Source organism: Hyperoodon ampullatus (assembly GCF_949752795.1).
Source record: "Hyperoodon ampullatus genome assembly, chromosome: 14".
Taxonomy (NCBI): Eukaryota; Metazoa; Chordata; class Mammalia; order Artiodactyla; family Ziphiidae; genus Hyperoodon; species Hyperoodon ampullatus.
Window position 1 is genome coordinate 65,431,238 of NC_136927.1, and position 16,903 is coordinate 65,448,140.

Below are 16,903 nucleotides of genomic sequence, written 5' to 3' on the forward strand. Positions count from 1 at the left end.
AATAAGACTGCAGGTACCTGCATTACAAGAGAGACAGTTAAGGTGGTGTCATGAGAAATACTTAAAACTATGGGAGAGAAAACTGACAGTGATAATGTGTGCCTGCCACATGGAAGTTGAACTCAGGATTAGCTTGTTGAACCCCTACTATATGCCTTGGAGCTCTGCTGTCAGTGAATGCAGCACTCTTGGTCTTAGTGTTCAGTAAATGCTCTTTGGATCTGACTATGGAGAGAGGTGATATTTAGGTTGGTGGTTTGGGGGCAGGGGTGGAAGAATATGGAACTTGCACAGGGCCTTGAAGGATGAGTATCACTTAGGTATTTGGAGATGGAGGCAGAGCAGTATCAACAGCATAATAATAGGGTGTTTTCTGAGACTATTAAGTGTGCTTTCTGACTTAATTGCAGGCTTCCTGAAGTGGGTTAAGGCTGAGCAGGTAAGTTGCTGCCAAACTGAGGTCAGTTGCTTTGAGTTGCTTTTCTGTTTATGGAGCTATTGGAAATGCTTCGTTTGCAGGATAGGGAGATAGCCATCAAATGTTCACTTGGATCTCTGTTGGTAAGGTTGCTTTCCTCCTACTTAGCTGTTCTGTGGCCTTAAGGCATTTTAAAGTATTTTTTTATGAATTGTTTGACAATACGTTGCAGACTTTTACCCCTGAATATTTTGATGTATATTTCCCAAAAAATGAGGGCATTCTCTTATGTTACCACAATTATCAAAATCAGGACCTTATTCAGACTCCACCAGGGATTTCATTGGCACGTTTTACCTCATTTATGGAAGTGATCTTGTCTTCATTCAGCACTTTCTTTCTTGGTAAGTTGCTTTTTTATATTCATAAATTTGTAGAGAAATCTAGAAAAATACAAGAACAATGAAACTAACATTCATGTTTCCCACCACCCAGAACTGTTGGTATTTGGTCTTGAGTGAGTGCCTCAGGTCCTTACTCTGGCCCGCAGTGGCCCTGTTTCTTCTGGCCACCTGTAACCTCTCCAGTTTCATCTTTCCTCAGTCTCACTCCTTCCTGCTGCCTCTGCTCCAGCCACAGGCCTCCTTGCTATTCTGTAAGCACAGCAGGTACACTCTCACCTCTGGGCTTTCATTTAGCACACTTATTATTATTATTTTTTTAATATTTTCTTGGCCGTGCCATTGCGGCATGTGGGATCTTAGTTCCCCGACCAGGGACTGAACATGCGCCCCTTGTATTGGAAGCGCAGAGTCTTAATCACTGGACCACCAGTGACATCCCTCAGCACACTTTTATTGAATACCTTTTATTCCCAGCCAGAGCAAAATGGATCCATTGGAAAACTTATTTCATCAGTCAGTTAGTGGGTAACATTTATCATCAGATCATTCATTCAGCAATTGCTTGAGCATTTCTTAGGTACCAAAACTTTGGAGGGGGGTGAGAGGAAATCTGGAAGCGTTAATGAAAACACAGAAAGATGAATAAGTTATCTCCTTGACCTCAGAGAGACACTTACTTATAAGAATGGATCGTTCTGGGGCTTCTCTGGTGGTGCAGTGGTTAAGAATCCACCTGCTAACGCAGGAGACACGGGTTGGAGCCCTGGTCCGGGAAGATCCCACATGCCACGGAGCAGCTAAGCCTGTGCGCCACAACTACGGAGCCCAAGTGCCACAAATACTGAAGCCTGCGCACCTAGAGCCCGTATCCCGCAACAAGAGAAGCCACGACAGTGAGAAGCCTGCACACAGCAACGAAAAGTAACCCCTGCTCATCACAACTAGAGAAAGCCTGCGCACAGCAACGAAGACCTAACACAGCCATAATTGAATGAATGAATGAATGAATGAATAGATGGTTCTGGATACTTCCAGTTGACTAGTGGTGAATAGCATTATTGATTGATCATTGTCCAGCTTAAGCATATGCCATAATGTTGACAACTTTTTCCAAACAAAATTTCAAGTACGTCCTATTTTTTTGTTTTTTTTTGTTTTGTTTTGTTTTGTTTTTGTTTTTGTTTTTGTTTTTGCGGTACGCGGGCCTCTCACTGCTGTGGCCTCTCCCGTTGGGGAGCACAGGCTCTGGACACGCAGGCCCAGCGGCCATGGCTCATGGGCCCAGCTGCTCCGCGGCATGTGGGATCTTCCCGGACCGGGGCACGAACCTATGTCCTCTGCATCGGCAGGCGGACTCTGAACCACTGCGCCACCAGGGAAGCCCAACGTCCTATTTTTTGATGCAGTGATTCTTTTCCAACGTATATGATCAGATAAAGAATCTATTTTGAAAATAAAGGTGAAAAGGTATTTTAATATTTTCTAAGATATTAAAAGTTATATCAGTTAATCATTAGTATTCTTCATTGAAAAACAACATGGCAGGAACTTAAGATCATTACAGACTGTGTGCACTTAGTATGGTCATCACTTTTGAGTCATAAGGAGACAGCAATGAAAGGTTTTATTTAATGATGATTTTTAAAATTTAAATTTGATTTTTCACAATTAAAACACTAAGGGGGCTTCCCTGGTGGCGCAGTGGTTGAGAGTCCGCCTGCCGATGCAGGGGAAGCGGGTTCGTGCCCCGGTCTGGGAGGATCCCACATGCCGCGGAGCGGCTGGGCCCGTGAGCCATGGCCGCTGAGCCTGCGCGTCCGGAGCCTGTGCTCCGCAATGGGAGAGGCCACAACAGTGAGAGGCCCGCGTACCACAAAAAAAAAAAAAAAAAAAAAAAAAACACTAAGGAATACTAATTCTTTATAAGTACTACTTCTTGATGAATTTTCACAACTACTCTGATGTAAAGGCAGTTAGGACCCTTATTTAAAAATTATTAGGGCTTCCCTGGTGGTTCAGTGGTTAAGAATCCGCCTGTCAATGCAGGGGACATGGGTTCGAACCCTGGCCCGGGAAGATCCCACATGCTGTAGAGCAACTAAGCCTGTGCACCACAACTACTGAGCCTGTGCTCTAGAGCCCACAAGCCACAACTACCGAGTGGCCTACTAAGAAGAGCAGTGTGTGGTACAAGTGATGTCAGTACTCCAGGCAGGGTGGTGCCTTTGGAATTCTTTAATGTGAGGCGGGGAGGAAGTGTTGATCTGGAAACTGAATGGTGTTCCTGGTGTTTCTTTTGGAACATGGGCTTAGTGGTGAGTACAGGACATCCAGAAGGATTGCTGGGAGAGAGGGGGGCTTGGTGAGAACTCATTCACCAGGAATGTGTTATGTAAGTAAGCAGGAAGGAGGGCGGGATCATCCTCAGAAACATCCAGCGAGGCCCCTGGAGGCCAGGATGCTGCTGTTTTAGTCACTGTTTAGAGGTTCCTGTCCTGAGCTGGTGCCAGTCTTGGAATTTCTAACTTGGGATGGAGTCATGATCTGAGAAATCTGTGTGAAGGAGGCTCTTGGGCAGCAGGAGGAAGAGCTGGGAAGGCAACACTATCTAGTCTAGAGCAGAAGAGGGGCGTTAGCTGCATATGGAGCAGCTCTGGCATTTGAGGCAGCTCTGCCATCTTGTGGAATAAATGCTCAGTGATTTTTGTGAGGGCTGAGTGTGGATAGCCTTGGCAGGGTTGCTTTCCTCCCACTTAGCTATTCTGTGACCTCAAAGTATTTTTTAGATGTATTTTAAAGACGTTTTTATTTTGAAATAATTTAAGACTTATAAAAACTTGCAAAAATAATGGAAAGAATTCCTGTATATGTTCAACCAGATTCCATGCTTAGTTGCTCTGTGCCATGTGGGATCTTCGCGGACCCGGCCACGAACCCGCATCCCCTGCATCAGCAGGCGGACTCTCAACCACTGCGCCACCAGGGAAGCCTGGCAGGTGGATTCTTATCCACTCTGCCACCAGGGAAGTCCCTCTATGCATTTTCATAATAACATTTTCCCCCTCTGTAACCATGCATGGGGTCATACAGTATGTACTGGGCAACTTCCTGTTTTCATTTAACAGTGTATCTTGAGATTATCCATATCAGTATCAGTAAGTACAGAGCTACTTCATTCTTTTTTTTTTTTTTTTTTTTTTTTTTTTTTTGCGGTATGCGGGCCTCTCACTGCTGTGGCCTCTCCCGTTGTGGAGCACAGGCTCCGGACGCACAGGCTCAGCGGCCACGGCTCACGGGCCCAGCCGCTCCGCGGCACGCGGAATCCTCCCGGACCGGGGCACGAACCCGCGTCCCCTGCATCGGCAGGCGGACTCTCAACCACTGCGCCACCAGGGAAGCCCTACTTCATTCTTTTAAATGACTGATTAGGATTACATAGTGCAGACTTCCCATAAATTATTTAACTGTTCCTCTGTTTATGGACATTTTGTTATTTTTTAATTCTAAACATTTGACTGGACTAATTGTGAATATTTAAATGTGTTTACATTTCTCTTTGGTTGCTTTTTGTTGTTTTACAGCTGAGAAAGTTATTCCTTCACAGACCTGAAAAAAGTTTTATTCGTTATAGAATTTCAAGTACATTTCAAAAAGTATTAAACTACTGGGGTCATGTGGTGTCTTTGTTGACAAGAATACCAACTGTATTAGGGGTCACTGCTGAGGAAATATAAGACGATGAGCCTTATTCTCTGTCTGGAGAAGTGACAGACAGCAGATCCAGGAGCAGGTCCGCAGTGCTAAAGGCGGGGTGCAGTAGATAGTCATTTGTGCCAGGAGTTGATAGCATGTGGTCCCTGAGAGCCAGGGCCATCTGGATGCCTTCCTGCATTCGGAGTGAGCTGGGTCTGAGTGGAAGTAAAGACTTGGCTGAGGCAGTGAGGAATGGCAGGGAGCGGGCACAGCCTGAGCAGTGGTGCAAGCTATGAGAGTGTGAAGCAGCTGCTGAGGGCTCATTGTGGATTAATTAATGGGAGATGAGTTTGGAAAGCAAGATGGTGCTTAGATTGACATGGGCTTAAAATTCCAGACTGAGTATTGCCAGCCAGAGTGAATACCATCATCATAGTCAATCCAACTGTGAGATTTTGAGGTACTGGCAATGGGTATACAAAACAACTACTGAAGCCCGCATGCCTAGAGCCTGTGCTCCACAACAAAGAGTAGACCCCGCTTGCTGCAAGTAGAGAAAGCCCACGTGAAGCAACGAAGACCCAACGCAGCCAAAAATAAATAAATAAAATAAATTTAATAAAGGGGGGGGGTTATATAGGGCATTATTTCTAAGCCAAGTTTCAGAAAACATAGTTTAAAAACCTTTTTTATTATAAAGGTGATATATGCTTATCATAAAAGGGAAAGTATAAAGCATTGCCCCAGCAAATAGAAAACAAGAGAGCTTCTGATCCTACTCTGTGTTATCTATTGCTGTGTGACAATATTACCGCAAACATAGTAGCTTAAAACAACATATTTATTTTCTCACAGTTTCTGTGGGTTGAGGAGTCTAGGCACAGCTTAACAGGGTTCTCTGCAAGGCTGAAATCAAGGGGTTGGCCAGGGCTGTGTTCTCATCTGAAAAATCTACTGGAGAAGGGTCTGTTTCCAGGCTCACATGGTTGTTGGCAGCATTCAGTTCCTTGCAGGCTGTCAGACTGAGAGCTACAGTTTTATTTTTTTTAAATACTCTTCTTCCTCCCTCCCTCCCTCTCTCTTTCTCTCCCTCTCTTTTTTCTTTCTTTTCTTTCTGTTTATGGCTGCGTTGGGTCTTTGTTGCTGCGCGCAGGCTTTCTCTAGTTGCAGTGAGCGGGGGCTACTCTTCCTTGCGGTGCATGGGCTACTCTTTGACGTGGCATCTCTTGTTGAGGAGCATGGGCTCTAGGTGTGCAGGCTTCAGTAGTTGCAGCTCGCGGGCTCTAGAGCACAGGCTCAGTAGTTGTGGTACACAGGCTTAGTGCTCCGCAGCATGTGGGATCTTCCTGGACCAGGGCTCGAACCTGTGTCCCCTGCATTGGCAGGCGGATTCTTAACCACTGCACCACCAGGGAAGTCCCGAGAGCTACAGTTTTTTAGTGGGTGCTCTCAGTTCCTTGCCACATGGGCTTCTCCATAGAGTAGGTCACAACATAGCAGCTTGTTGCATCTAGCCCGCAAGGGAGAGTGCCTGCTAGTAAGATGGGTGTTACAATCTTACATAACATAATTATGAAAGTGACATGCTGTCACCTTTGCCTGTTCTATTAGAGGCAAGTTATAGGTCCTGCCCACACTCAAGGAGAGGGGATTACACATGGGCATGAATACCAGGAGGCAGGATTATTAAGAGAAATTTTATAGTCTATTTCTACCCTTCCCCCCCCAGAAAAAAAGAAAAAAAAAGAGAACATTCCTTAGAGTTATGCCATTATTAAAAGCAAATTCAAATTCTGTGGGCCATTTTTCCCCTCATATACCAAGGTATAGTAGTAATTTGTGAGAGGCAAGAGCAGAGGGTGACTTGGGATTTTGAGCCTGGGAGCCTAGGATAGAGCTCTAATGCTTTGCCTCAATTCTTCCATACAAAAATATGTTCAACATGAGGAAGAGCACAGCATTTAAATGGTAATACCCATAACTACTTGCAAATACTGATTTCCATACTACTTTCTAAAACAAAAATAAATTGGTTTCAGTAGTCTACCCTCTATCCCAAGGACAATTTGATTACCCCTCGCTTTTGAACCAGGGTCCCTGGAGGATTTTTTTTTTTTTTTTTAATTTATTTGGCTGTGCCGGGTCTTTAGTTGTGGCATGTGGGATCTTTGGTTGCGGCATGTGAGATCTAGTTCCCTGACCAGGGATTGAATCCGGGCCCCCTGCATTGGGAGCACTGAGTCTTAACCACTGGACCACCAGGGAAGTCCCACTCCCTGGAGGATTTTATTTACATATTTTCTGCCCTTTATCGCCTAGTAACTGCTCTCATGTTGACAAAGGACCATAGTATCCCTAGAGTGGATAATGTCATTTAGCTGGTGCCATCAGTGACATATGTTCCAAATGAACTGTCCTCCCATTGGGAAATAGACACTGTGTGTGAGACTTGGGATTTTTGTAGACTGTGGCCCAGGCCCTTTTGGCAACCATTGACTCTCCTGGTTGCTTGACCGTGCTTCCATCATCATGTTTCTTTTGTCACAGGAACACCATTCTGGGGAGGAGTGTAATATAATATATAAAATAATTGTATTCTTTCTACTGTGAAATAATATGGGTATTATAACATGGAAGAATAGGGAAAAAAATCAATTTTTTTTACCTTGGAATCTCAAATGCAAAATGGGTACCATTGTTTATATTCTTACAATTCTAAACAAAAAATACACTATTTTATATGTTATTCTTATATATAATTTTGTTTTGCTGAAACTTTCTTTTGAGGGTTTTCTTTAGCATAGTTATGCTGTGCATATTCTATTTTAAAATTCTTACTTTTAAAATGTAAAACATTTTTACTGTTCGCATCATTTTGCTGTTGTGCTTTTATTAATTACCGCTAACACCTCAGTGTTTGATTAATAAAGTGGGGCAATTAAATGTTAAATTTTGTCAGGTCGTGCCCTGGTACATGGATCCCTGGCTGGGATTATGCATAACTTTGTTGGAAGCAAACAACTGTGAGGTCAGTGCCAACCCAGATGACGGCTAATGTTCCAGTAACCTATTGCAGTTAGTAATGGGCTTTCTCTTCTAATACCTCATGGAAACATGTGGGAGCCTTGTGAAATAAGTATTTTTATTCCCATTTAATGATAAGGAAACTGTCTTGGAGAGGCTAACTCTCTTGTTTGAAGTAGTAATACACTGAGTTGAGTACTGTAGGAGTAAAGAATAGAGCACATTCCTCATTTCAATATTTTAGAGTAAGGAATGAACAGAACTAACTGTAATACAAATAGAAAGGGACAGATACTACAAGATTTATTTTCCATGAAGTACTTATGGGAATTCAAAGAAGGCAGGATAGAATGTTTTTTGCTCAGAGACCAAGGAAAAAGCATCGTACAAGTAGGTGGCCTTTGAAGGCTGAACAGGGCTTGGTTGGCACGTGGGAGAGGTGTGCCAGAGGCCTGCACCGGCTGGACTGGCAGTTTTCATTGTGCATACAGAGGGCTCATTTGGCTGTCATATGGGAAAATTAGGATAAAATTGTGAAGTCTGGAAAATGCAGTTTTTCATATCTCTAAAAAATTTGTTGGGTTCAGTTTGCAAGACCTTCATGAAAAAGGAGCAGTTACTTAAGTTTTGGGGTGTTTGATCTACTTCATTTGTGAGTCTGAAGTTATAGTTTTGTTTTCTTTTTTAAATATTTATGTTATTTATTTTCCTTATTTTTTTGGCTGTGCGCAGCCTTCTCTCTAGTTGCAGCATGCAGGCTCCAGGGCACGTGGGCTCTGTAGTTTGCGGCACACGGGCTCTCTCATTGAGGTGCACAAGCTTAGTTGCCCTGCGGCATGTGGGATCTTAGTTCCCTGACCAGGGATCGAACCAGTGCTCCCTGCACTGGAAGATGGACTGTTTACCACTGGACCACCATAGAAGTCCCTGAAGTTACAGTTAATTGTTTAATTTATCAGATTTTGTCACAGGCTATTATCCACAATTAATTTATACCCTCTTTGCTGCTTGTCTCACCCTGATGCTTGTGTTGATTGTGTTTTCTCCACATTGCAAGGTAGGTTATATTTACTGGCTTATAATCAGAAGGGCTTGTATATCAATGAGTTATATATATACTTCACTGAGTTGAGTTTATGGGGGGAATCTTATTACTTCCTGAACTTCCGTGGTTGAAGATTCATAATTCTCAAGCCTTTCTTATTCCTTCAGACAAAAACCAGCAACTCATTTTTGTCTTATTAACGTTGCCATCTTGAAAAGAGTTCTTGGTTTGGCCAGGGGCTTCATGATAGTGACACCAGGTAGTGTCTTTTCTCTTGGGGAGTTTATCTGTTTACCTGAGCCTCTTTGATCCTAGTACCACCTCTGAGGCAGGTGGCCACCTGAATGCCAAGCTTGTTTACCTTTGGAGGACCAGCTGTTTCCACTTTCTGCTTACCTGTGAGGAATCAAGGGTTTTGCTTTTGGGGGCGAAGAGTTTTTATCCTGCCAAACTAAACGTATTTCCTTCTGAGAGGCTTACTGGATTGGTAGACTATCTGTCTTAATCCATTTGGGCTGCTATAACAGAATACCATGGACTGGGTGGCTTATAAACAACAGAAATGTATTTCTCACAGTTCTGGAGTCTGGGAAGTTCAAGATCAAGGTGCCAGCAGATTCAGTGTCTGGTGAGGGCCAGCTTCCTAGTTGATAAACAGCTATATTCTCACAGTAACCTCACATGGAGGAACGGGCAAGGGAGAATTCTGAGGTCTCTTTTATAAGGGTGCTAGTCTTATTCATGAGAGCACTGCCTTTATGACCTAATCACTTCCCAAAAGCTCCACCTCCAAATACCATCACATTGGGAATTAGGTTTCACCATATGAATTTTGGGGGTTTAGTATAGCACTGTCAGACTAGGTATATCTTTATTTCAGCAGATAGTTTGACCATATCACTTTTAAAATCTATCTGTGGACAAGGAGGAAATAGATAGATATATGAGTGCATTGGTAATTTGCACAGGTGCAGTTCAGTAGGTTCAGGTAACTCTACCCAGAGTGTACATTAATTGATCGGTGTCAGCCTGAAGCTTGTTCTGAAGGCTGTCCTCAGCCCTGTCCTACTGGATATTTATCAGCAGCTTGGATAAAGACCTAAGAATACATAGGATTACAGAAACGAGTTATAAAATTCTTGGACTAAAATAATAAGATGGAGTTTATTAGGGTTAAATGTAACTTCCAGTGTATAGTTTGATAAAACTTTTGGGGGAAATGGAAATGCACTTGTGTTTTAAAAAGACAAACAGGACAAAGTTCAGGATTTTGGTGGATCAAGCTTGGTGTACTGTCCAGCACCATGTAATATAATTATTTTTTAAAATTTGGGGGATGCTGAATTAGTGAAAGTAAGATGTCCTGAAAGGTGGGGCTAATAATGCCACTGAATGGCCATGCTAGGAATCTTGTGGTTGGTTTTGGATTTCACATTTCTAGTAGGATGTAGACAAAACTGAATGCTTACAGAGTGATGTGTCTCCCAGCCAGAGCTTATGAGGGCTGGTCAAAGGAATGTTTCACTCTGGTTGATAATTATAATATTGGGTTGGCCAAAAAGTGCCTTTGCCTTAAGCAAAAATAAAAGACACATTTTTCATTTTCACCAGGAACTTTATTGAACAACGTACTCACCCTTATGTTCCACTATCTTCTGCCATTTTTCAGGCAAATTCATAATTCCATCTTCCCCAAACTTTTTATCTTTTTGAGCAAAGAACTGTTCCAGGTGCCTTTTACAGTCTTCCAGGGAATTTTTCCATTAAGAGAATTTTGTAAAGACTGAAATAAATGGAAATCCAAAGGGGCAGTATCTGATGAATATGGTGGATGAATCAGAACTTCCCAGCCAAGCTGTTTTTGCCTGGTCATCAAACAGGTGGTCTTGCATTATCCTGATGGAAGATTATGCGTTTTTTGTTGACTAATTCTGGACGCTTTTCATCGAGTGCTGCTTTCAGTTGGTCTAATTGGGGGCAGTACTTGTTGGAGTTAATCGTTTGGTTTTCCAGCAGGAACTCATAATAGAGGACTCCTTTCCAATCCCACCATATACACATCACCTTCTTTGGATGAAGACCGGCCTTTGGTGTGGTTGGTGGTGGTTCATTTTGCTTGCCCCACGGTCTCTTCTGTTCCCCATTATTGTATAGTAGGGGCCCCCAATCCCCGGGCCGCAGACTGGTACTGGTCCGAAGACTGTTAGGAACTGGACCACACAGCAGGAGGTGAGCGGCGGGCGAGCGAGCGAAGCTTTATCTGCTGCCCCCATTACTGCCTGAACCATCGCCCCGCCCCCACCCCCCCACCTCCAAGGTCCGTGGAAAAATTGTCTTCCAGGAAACCAGTCCCTGGTGCCAAAAAGGTTGGGGGCTGCTGTTGTACAGTATCCACTTTTCATTGCCCGTCACAATCTGTTTTAAAAACGGAACGTTTTCATTATGTTTAAGTAGAGAATCGCATGCAGAAATACTGTCAAGAGGGCTTTTTTTGCTTAACTTATGTGGAATCCAAACATCAAAGCAATGAACATAACCAAGCTGGTGCAAATGATTTTCAGCGCTTGATTTGGATCTTTTGAGTATGTCGGCTATCTCCCTCGTGGTATAACGTTGATTGTTCTCAATTAATGTCTTGATTTGATCGTTGTCAACCTCATTTCAACTGGTTTGCCTTACCGTGGAGCATCATCTAGCGAGAAATCTCTAGCATGAAACTTCGCAAACCACTTTTTTTTTTTTTTTGCCGTACGCGGGCCTCTCACTGTTGTGGCCTCTCCCGTTACGGAGCACAGGCCCCGGACGCGCAGGCTCAGCAGCTATGGCTCATGGGCCTAGCCGCTCCACGGCATGTGGGATCTACCTGGACCAGGGCATGAACCCGTGTACCCTGCATTGGCAGGCGGACTCTCAACCACTGCGCCACCAGGGAAGCCCGCGCAAACCACTTTTGACACATTCGATCAGTTCCAACTTCTCTATACACTGCACAAATCTTTTTTTTGCGTTTTAGTTGAGTTTTTACCTTTCTTGAAATAATAAAGCATAATATGCTGAAAATGTTGCTTTTTTTTTCCATCTTCAGTATTAAAAATGGCTACACAAAAATTCACCAATTTTGATAAGTTTTTTTTTTAATGCATGCTGATATGACAGCTGTCACATACAATCTAGCAAAATTGTTTCGTATGAAGTTAAAGACAAGTGCAACTAGAGCCATCTTACGGAAAAAACCAAACGAAACTTTTGGCCAACCCAGTATCTGTCTCTTGCCACATTGCATAAATGACATAAGCCTGTTTATCAAGATTATTTTATATTTGAAATAATACAATATATTTTAATAATATATTATTTATATATATAAATTATGATTTATATATAAAAATAATATATTTTAATAATATATATAAAATAATATATATACTTGGCCTGTTTTGTGCCAAATCTGATAGCCCTCTCTCCAACTCTTGAAATGGGTGGTATTATTCCCTTTTATAGATAGGAACCTGGATAATAAGAACAGTTTAAAAAAAACCATACACAGGGCTTCCCTGGTGGCGCAGTGGTTGAGAATCTGCCTGCTAATGCAGGGGACACGGGTTCGAGCCCTGGTCTGGGAGGATCCCACATGCCGCGGAGCAACTAGGCCCGTGAGCCACAACTACTGAGCCTGCGCATCTAGAACCTGTGCTCCGCAACAAGAGAGGCTGAGATAGTGAGAGGCCCATGCACCGCGATGAAGAGTGGCCCCCGCTTGCCACAACTAGAGAACGCCCTCGCACAGAAACGGAGACCCAACACAGCGAAAATAAATAAATTAATTAATTAACTCCTACGCCCAACATCTTCTGTAAAAAAAAAAAAAAAAAAAAGTGATGTAAACTAGGAGTGCCTATCGTGTATTGTAATAAACCCTTACTTAATGCAACCCTAAATATTAAAAAAAACAAACAAACCATACACAGCTTATTTATGCAGCTAATGAAGAGTAGAGCTGGGATTTAAAGTTGGGTTTCCATTATACCATACTGCCTCTGGAATGAGCATGCAGTGAAGCTGGGAGTGATGGGGACTTAGGCCCTTCTGCTATGAGCAGGTTAATTTCTGGAAGGCTGTTCATAAGTACACTTGTTCTTAAGTCCAAAATGATACTATATACACATATATACATTCTTTTCTAAATATTCTTTTTTTTAACTTCTACTGGTCTTTATTAAAAGGAAAACTGTTATCTGAAAACAAAGACCCAATGTAGTCTCAGGCTAAGTCTCATTGACAGAAAACCCCTTAAGCTACAGCCCAGGAACCTAATCTTGGCACTACAGTGTTGTCCTTGACTCTGCCCTCTCTCCCTATCTCAAACTCTGGGGATTCACTTCCTACCAGGATATTCCTCTCCAGCCAGGCAAGATATCTCAGCCCCCAGGACCCCACCCTTCCTGCCAGGATGGTGGCCACAGGGTCATCCCCCTATCCCCGCCCCCTACACACCCGGTCAAGGTGACTGCTACACATTCGGGGCTCCACACTGTCAAATCCAAATGTCTTCATTGTATTGTCAGCACCCTGGATACACTTTAAACATCTTTAAAGTCTCCAGCCCATTAACAATAGGGTCACTACAACAATAAGGCAGACGCAACCTCCTCTGAGCTCAGTGTGGTGACGTCCAAAGCTCCTAAAATGCGAGACTTAGGTTCTCCCACCCCACGTCACTCCCTGGGGCATAAGAACTACTACTCATCCCTCAGGCCTCAGCTCAAAGGTTTCTTCTCTAAGAAGTCTGCCCGGCACTCGACAGGCCGAGCCGGGCGCCCTCTCCTGGGGGCCCCGTGCCCCCTCATTCTGGGCAGAGATGACACCCGGAGTCAGCGAGTGTGCCCGCCCCGGCTCCTTCCAGGGCCAGGGGCTCCTCGGGTGCAGGAGGGAAGCCGAAGTGCGCAGTTACGGTGTCCACGTGCTGGGTCTGCCCGGGATTGGGCGCCTGCTCCTCAGACGGGAAGACTTTAACTCCATGAAGATAGGAGTCCCCCTGGGGCCCACAGGCCTTTTTCCCAGCGCTTCCCGACACCTAAATATTCTTTTCCATTCTAGTTTATCACAGGATAGTGAACAAAATGATAACTATATAGTAATAAGAGCCGATATTTATCGAACACTTATTATGTGCCAGATGTTTTTCTAGAATCTTTGCACATAATTCATTTAATTCTTACAACTCATTGAAGTAGTTACTGTTATTACTATCTCCGCTCCGCACATGAGGAAACTGAGGAGGCAGGAGTAATTAGAGGAGCCAGGATTTGAACCAGGCTGTCCAGCTGCAGAGCCCACACTTTTAACCACCATCCTGTCTTTGCCTTATGCAAATGGCCCGTGTGTGTACACAAGGGTGCAAAGGTTTTGAATAGAAAGAGTGGCAATTCTTCATGGAATTGGTTCAAAGTTCTGATTATTTTTTAACTTTTTTTAAAAATTCAAAGGTATTTGTATTTTGGCATTCTTCTTTTCTGTTATAAATAAGTTGATCACAAACAGGGCTTCAAACACAAGCCAACGGATGGCTGAGTTTACTGTAGCTGAACTTGACTGCTGAGGTCCTCAGGTGATAGTAGGCAGGGTTGATGCTCTCTGACTTCCTCAGACCTTAGCTTTGTTCACACAGTGGTAAGTGGAGTTTTCTGCAGTGATTTTTTTGAAACACTGTCAGATGGAAAAGAAACTATTAGGTTCGACCATATGAAATGGCCAATATCTAACCTTTCTTAACCTACAAAAACGGCAAATTTGTATGGTTCAACTTAATAGGCCGAAGGGGAGGAAATTCCACAGAAACTGTTTGTATTTATTTATTTTTTTTTTTTGCGGTACGCGGGCCTCTCACTGTTGTGGCCTCTCCCATTGCGGAGCACAGGCTCCGGACGCGCAGGCTCAGCGGCCATGGCTCACGGGCCCAGCCGCTCCGCAGCATGTGGGATCTTCCTGGACCGGGGCACGAACCCGTGTCCCCTGCATCGACAGGCGGCCTCTCAACCACTGCGCCACCAGGGAAGACCTGTTTGTATTTTAAGAAAGAATTTTAGGATGTATTGGAGGTTTGAATTTTGAATTTCTTCACTGACTTTTTTGTTTTTCCTGTACAACTATTTGTATGAGAAGTATGTATTCCATTTCATTTCATGTTACTTTTTCTTAACTGTATCTGATTTGAACCTCTTTGTTATATCTCTTGTCATGGATAGAAAGTGATTTAAGGCATTATGCTTTGGCATGTGTATGTGTATATAATTTGTTACTTGTTTAAATGCCTATGTAACAGAATCCATCAGATCATCAAGCCTACCAGTTTTATGTATGTATGTATGTATGTATGTATGTATGTATGGCTGCATTGCATCTTCGTTGCTGCATGCAGGCTTTCTCTCACTGCAGCGAGTGGGGGCTACTCTTTGTTGTGGTGTGCAGGCTTCTCATTGCAGTGGCTTCTCCTGTTGCGGAGCACAGGCTCTAGGCGTGCGGGGCTCAGTAGTTGTGGCTCATGGTCTCTAGAGTGCAGGCTCAGGAGTTGTGGTGCACAGACTTAGTTGCTCTGTGGTATGTGGCATCTTCCCGGACCAGGGCTTGAACCCATGTCCCCTGCATTGGCAGGTGGATTCTTAACCACTGTGCCAGCAGAGAAGTCCCAAGCCTACCAGTTTTATAATCATACCCTAGTGCTGATTTTGAAATGTAGAGGATGATTCAGATTGAGCTTAATAATTTTTTTTTATTCCTTCTGATTATGGAATGGTACTTGAAAAAGTAATCATAATATTTACCAAAAGTTCACCATGCTGTTCGCTTCTAATGGAAATTGTGTCATTGCATTTAGGAAAAATTTGATTCACTCAAGAAAGTTCCATCCATTCAGGATATTCTTGGGTGACTTAATCTGTAGAGTAGGAGTGATTTGAGTTTATGGTGATTGCTCTCATTAGGGTGAGGGCATTGTGAAGGGACTTCAATAAACTGAGTTTCTAACACTCATGAATTCCTTGTGACAGCATTACTTCTTGTCATTGATTCATGACAGACCATTGCCTTCGGTTTATTTGGTTTGGGGAGAGGGTGTCAGACTTTTTTTTTTGTCTCTTTGAATTTGATCATTGAGTTCTCCGAGTTCTCCACATGCCTTCCAGCTCCATTCAGTTGGTTGTCTTTTTTTCCTCTTCTTTTCTGAATCCTCTTGATCAGAGTACACGGTAGTGAAATCTCAAAAGCTCAATACTAAAAGCTTTGTAATAGTTACTCTCCTTGTGCAAAAACCATTGTAAGATCCTTTCAGTTTCATAAAGAGATCCCACCAGAATATTCTCTAGTCTTGTCTACACAAAGGTATCAGGATGGTAGAAAGTCTGAATCTGGTCCAACCTATGAATAACAAGTGCTAGGTTGGATCCCTGATTTTTTTTTTTTTTTTAGGATTTTCCCTTGTTCTTCTGAAACCCTGAGAACTTGTGTGGCTGCTTTAAAAAAGAAAAAAAAAAGTTGATCTCTTCTTTCAAAAGATGAATCACAGTTGAGTCTCTGTTATTTACCCTGAAGTTACACCATTCTTTCAAACAGCAGTAGTCATTGATGTCTCCATCTACATATGCATGCTGCTCTCTCACTCTCTGTTGCCATGCGTTGTGTTAATGCATGTATTGTAATAGTTCGAATAAGCATGAGGGATCTTTGTTTTTTTTGTTTTTGTTTTTTTCAGTAACAAATACTTGTAAGAAAACAGATGATTTTGTGACATCTAAAGCACCAGCTGTCGACCTAGATCACAAGTTTAGGTGCAAGGTTGTGGATTGTTTAAAATTTTTCCGCAAAGCCAAACTGTTGCACTATCACATGAAGTATTTCCACGGAATGGAGAAGTCACCAGAGCCAGAGGAGAACTCAGGAAAGAGGCATGTCCAGACGAGGGGCTCTTCAGCTTCAGACAAGGCCAGCCAGGAGAGCCTGACCAGGAAGCGGGTCTCGGCCAGTTCCCCAAGTAAGCATTTTGGTTCTGGGTTGTTATCTGTATCATGAAGGGCTGACACAGAAAGTGGGTGTTAGGTTGGTCTGGTCCAGTTGAATCCCTCAAAATTGAAAATGACAAGTGATCCTCAGGAATTGCCTTGTGGAGTTGTAGCCTTCTTGGAGGAAGTAGAAATACCTGACTCTCATTCTTACCTCCACCTCTTGCTGCTCAAGTTACCTTGAGAAAGTCACTTAGCGTCTGAAGGTCTTGGTACTCTTGGTATGGAGTGGGAACAATCAAGGAAAGGGAGCTCTGTTAGAAGC

At 43.2% G+C, this 16,903-nt stretch overlaps 1 protein-coding gene across 1 annotated transcript in view; it reads left to right on the forward strand.

Annotated features, from left to right (window-relative positions):
• The window catches only part of PHF20 (PHD finger protein 20), a gene marked incomplete at both ends in the record, with an annotated part of 114,995 nt that overhangs the window by 55,994 nt on the left and 42,098 nt on the right, over nt 1-16,903 (forward strand). The window contains one exon of the mRNA XM_079719561.1: nt 16,332-16,610. Coding sequence (XP_079575687.1) covers nt 16,332-16,610 — 279 coding nt within the window. The remainder of the gene's footprint in view (nt 1-16,331; nt 16,611-16,903) is intronic.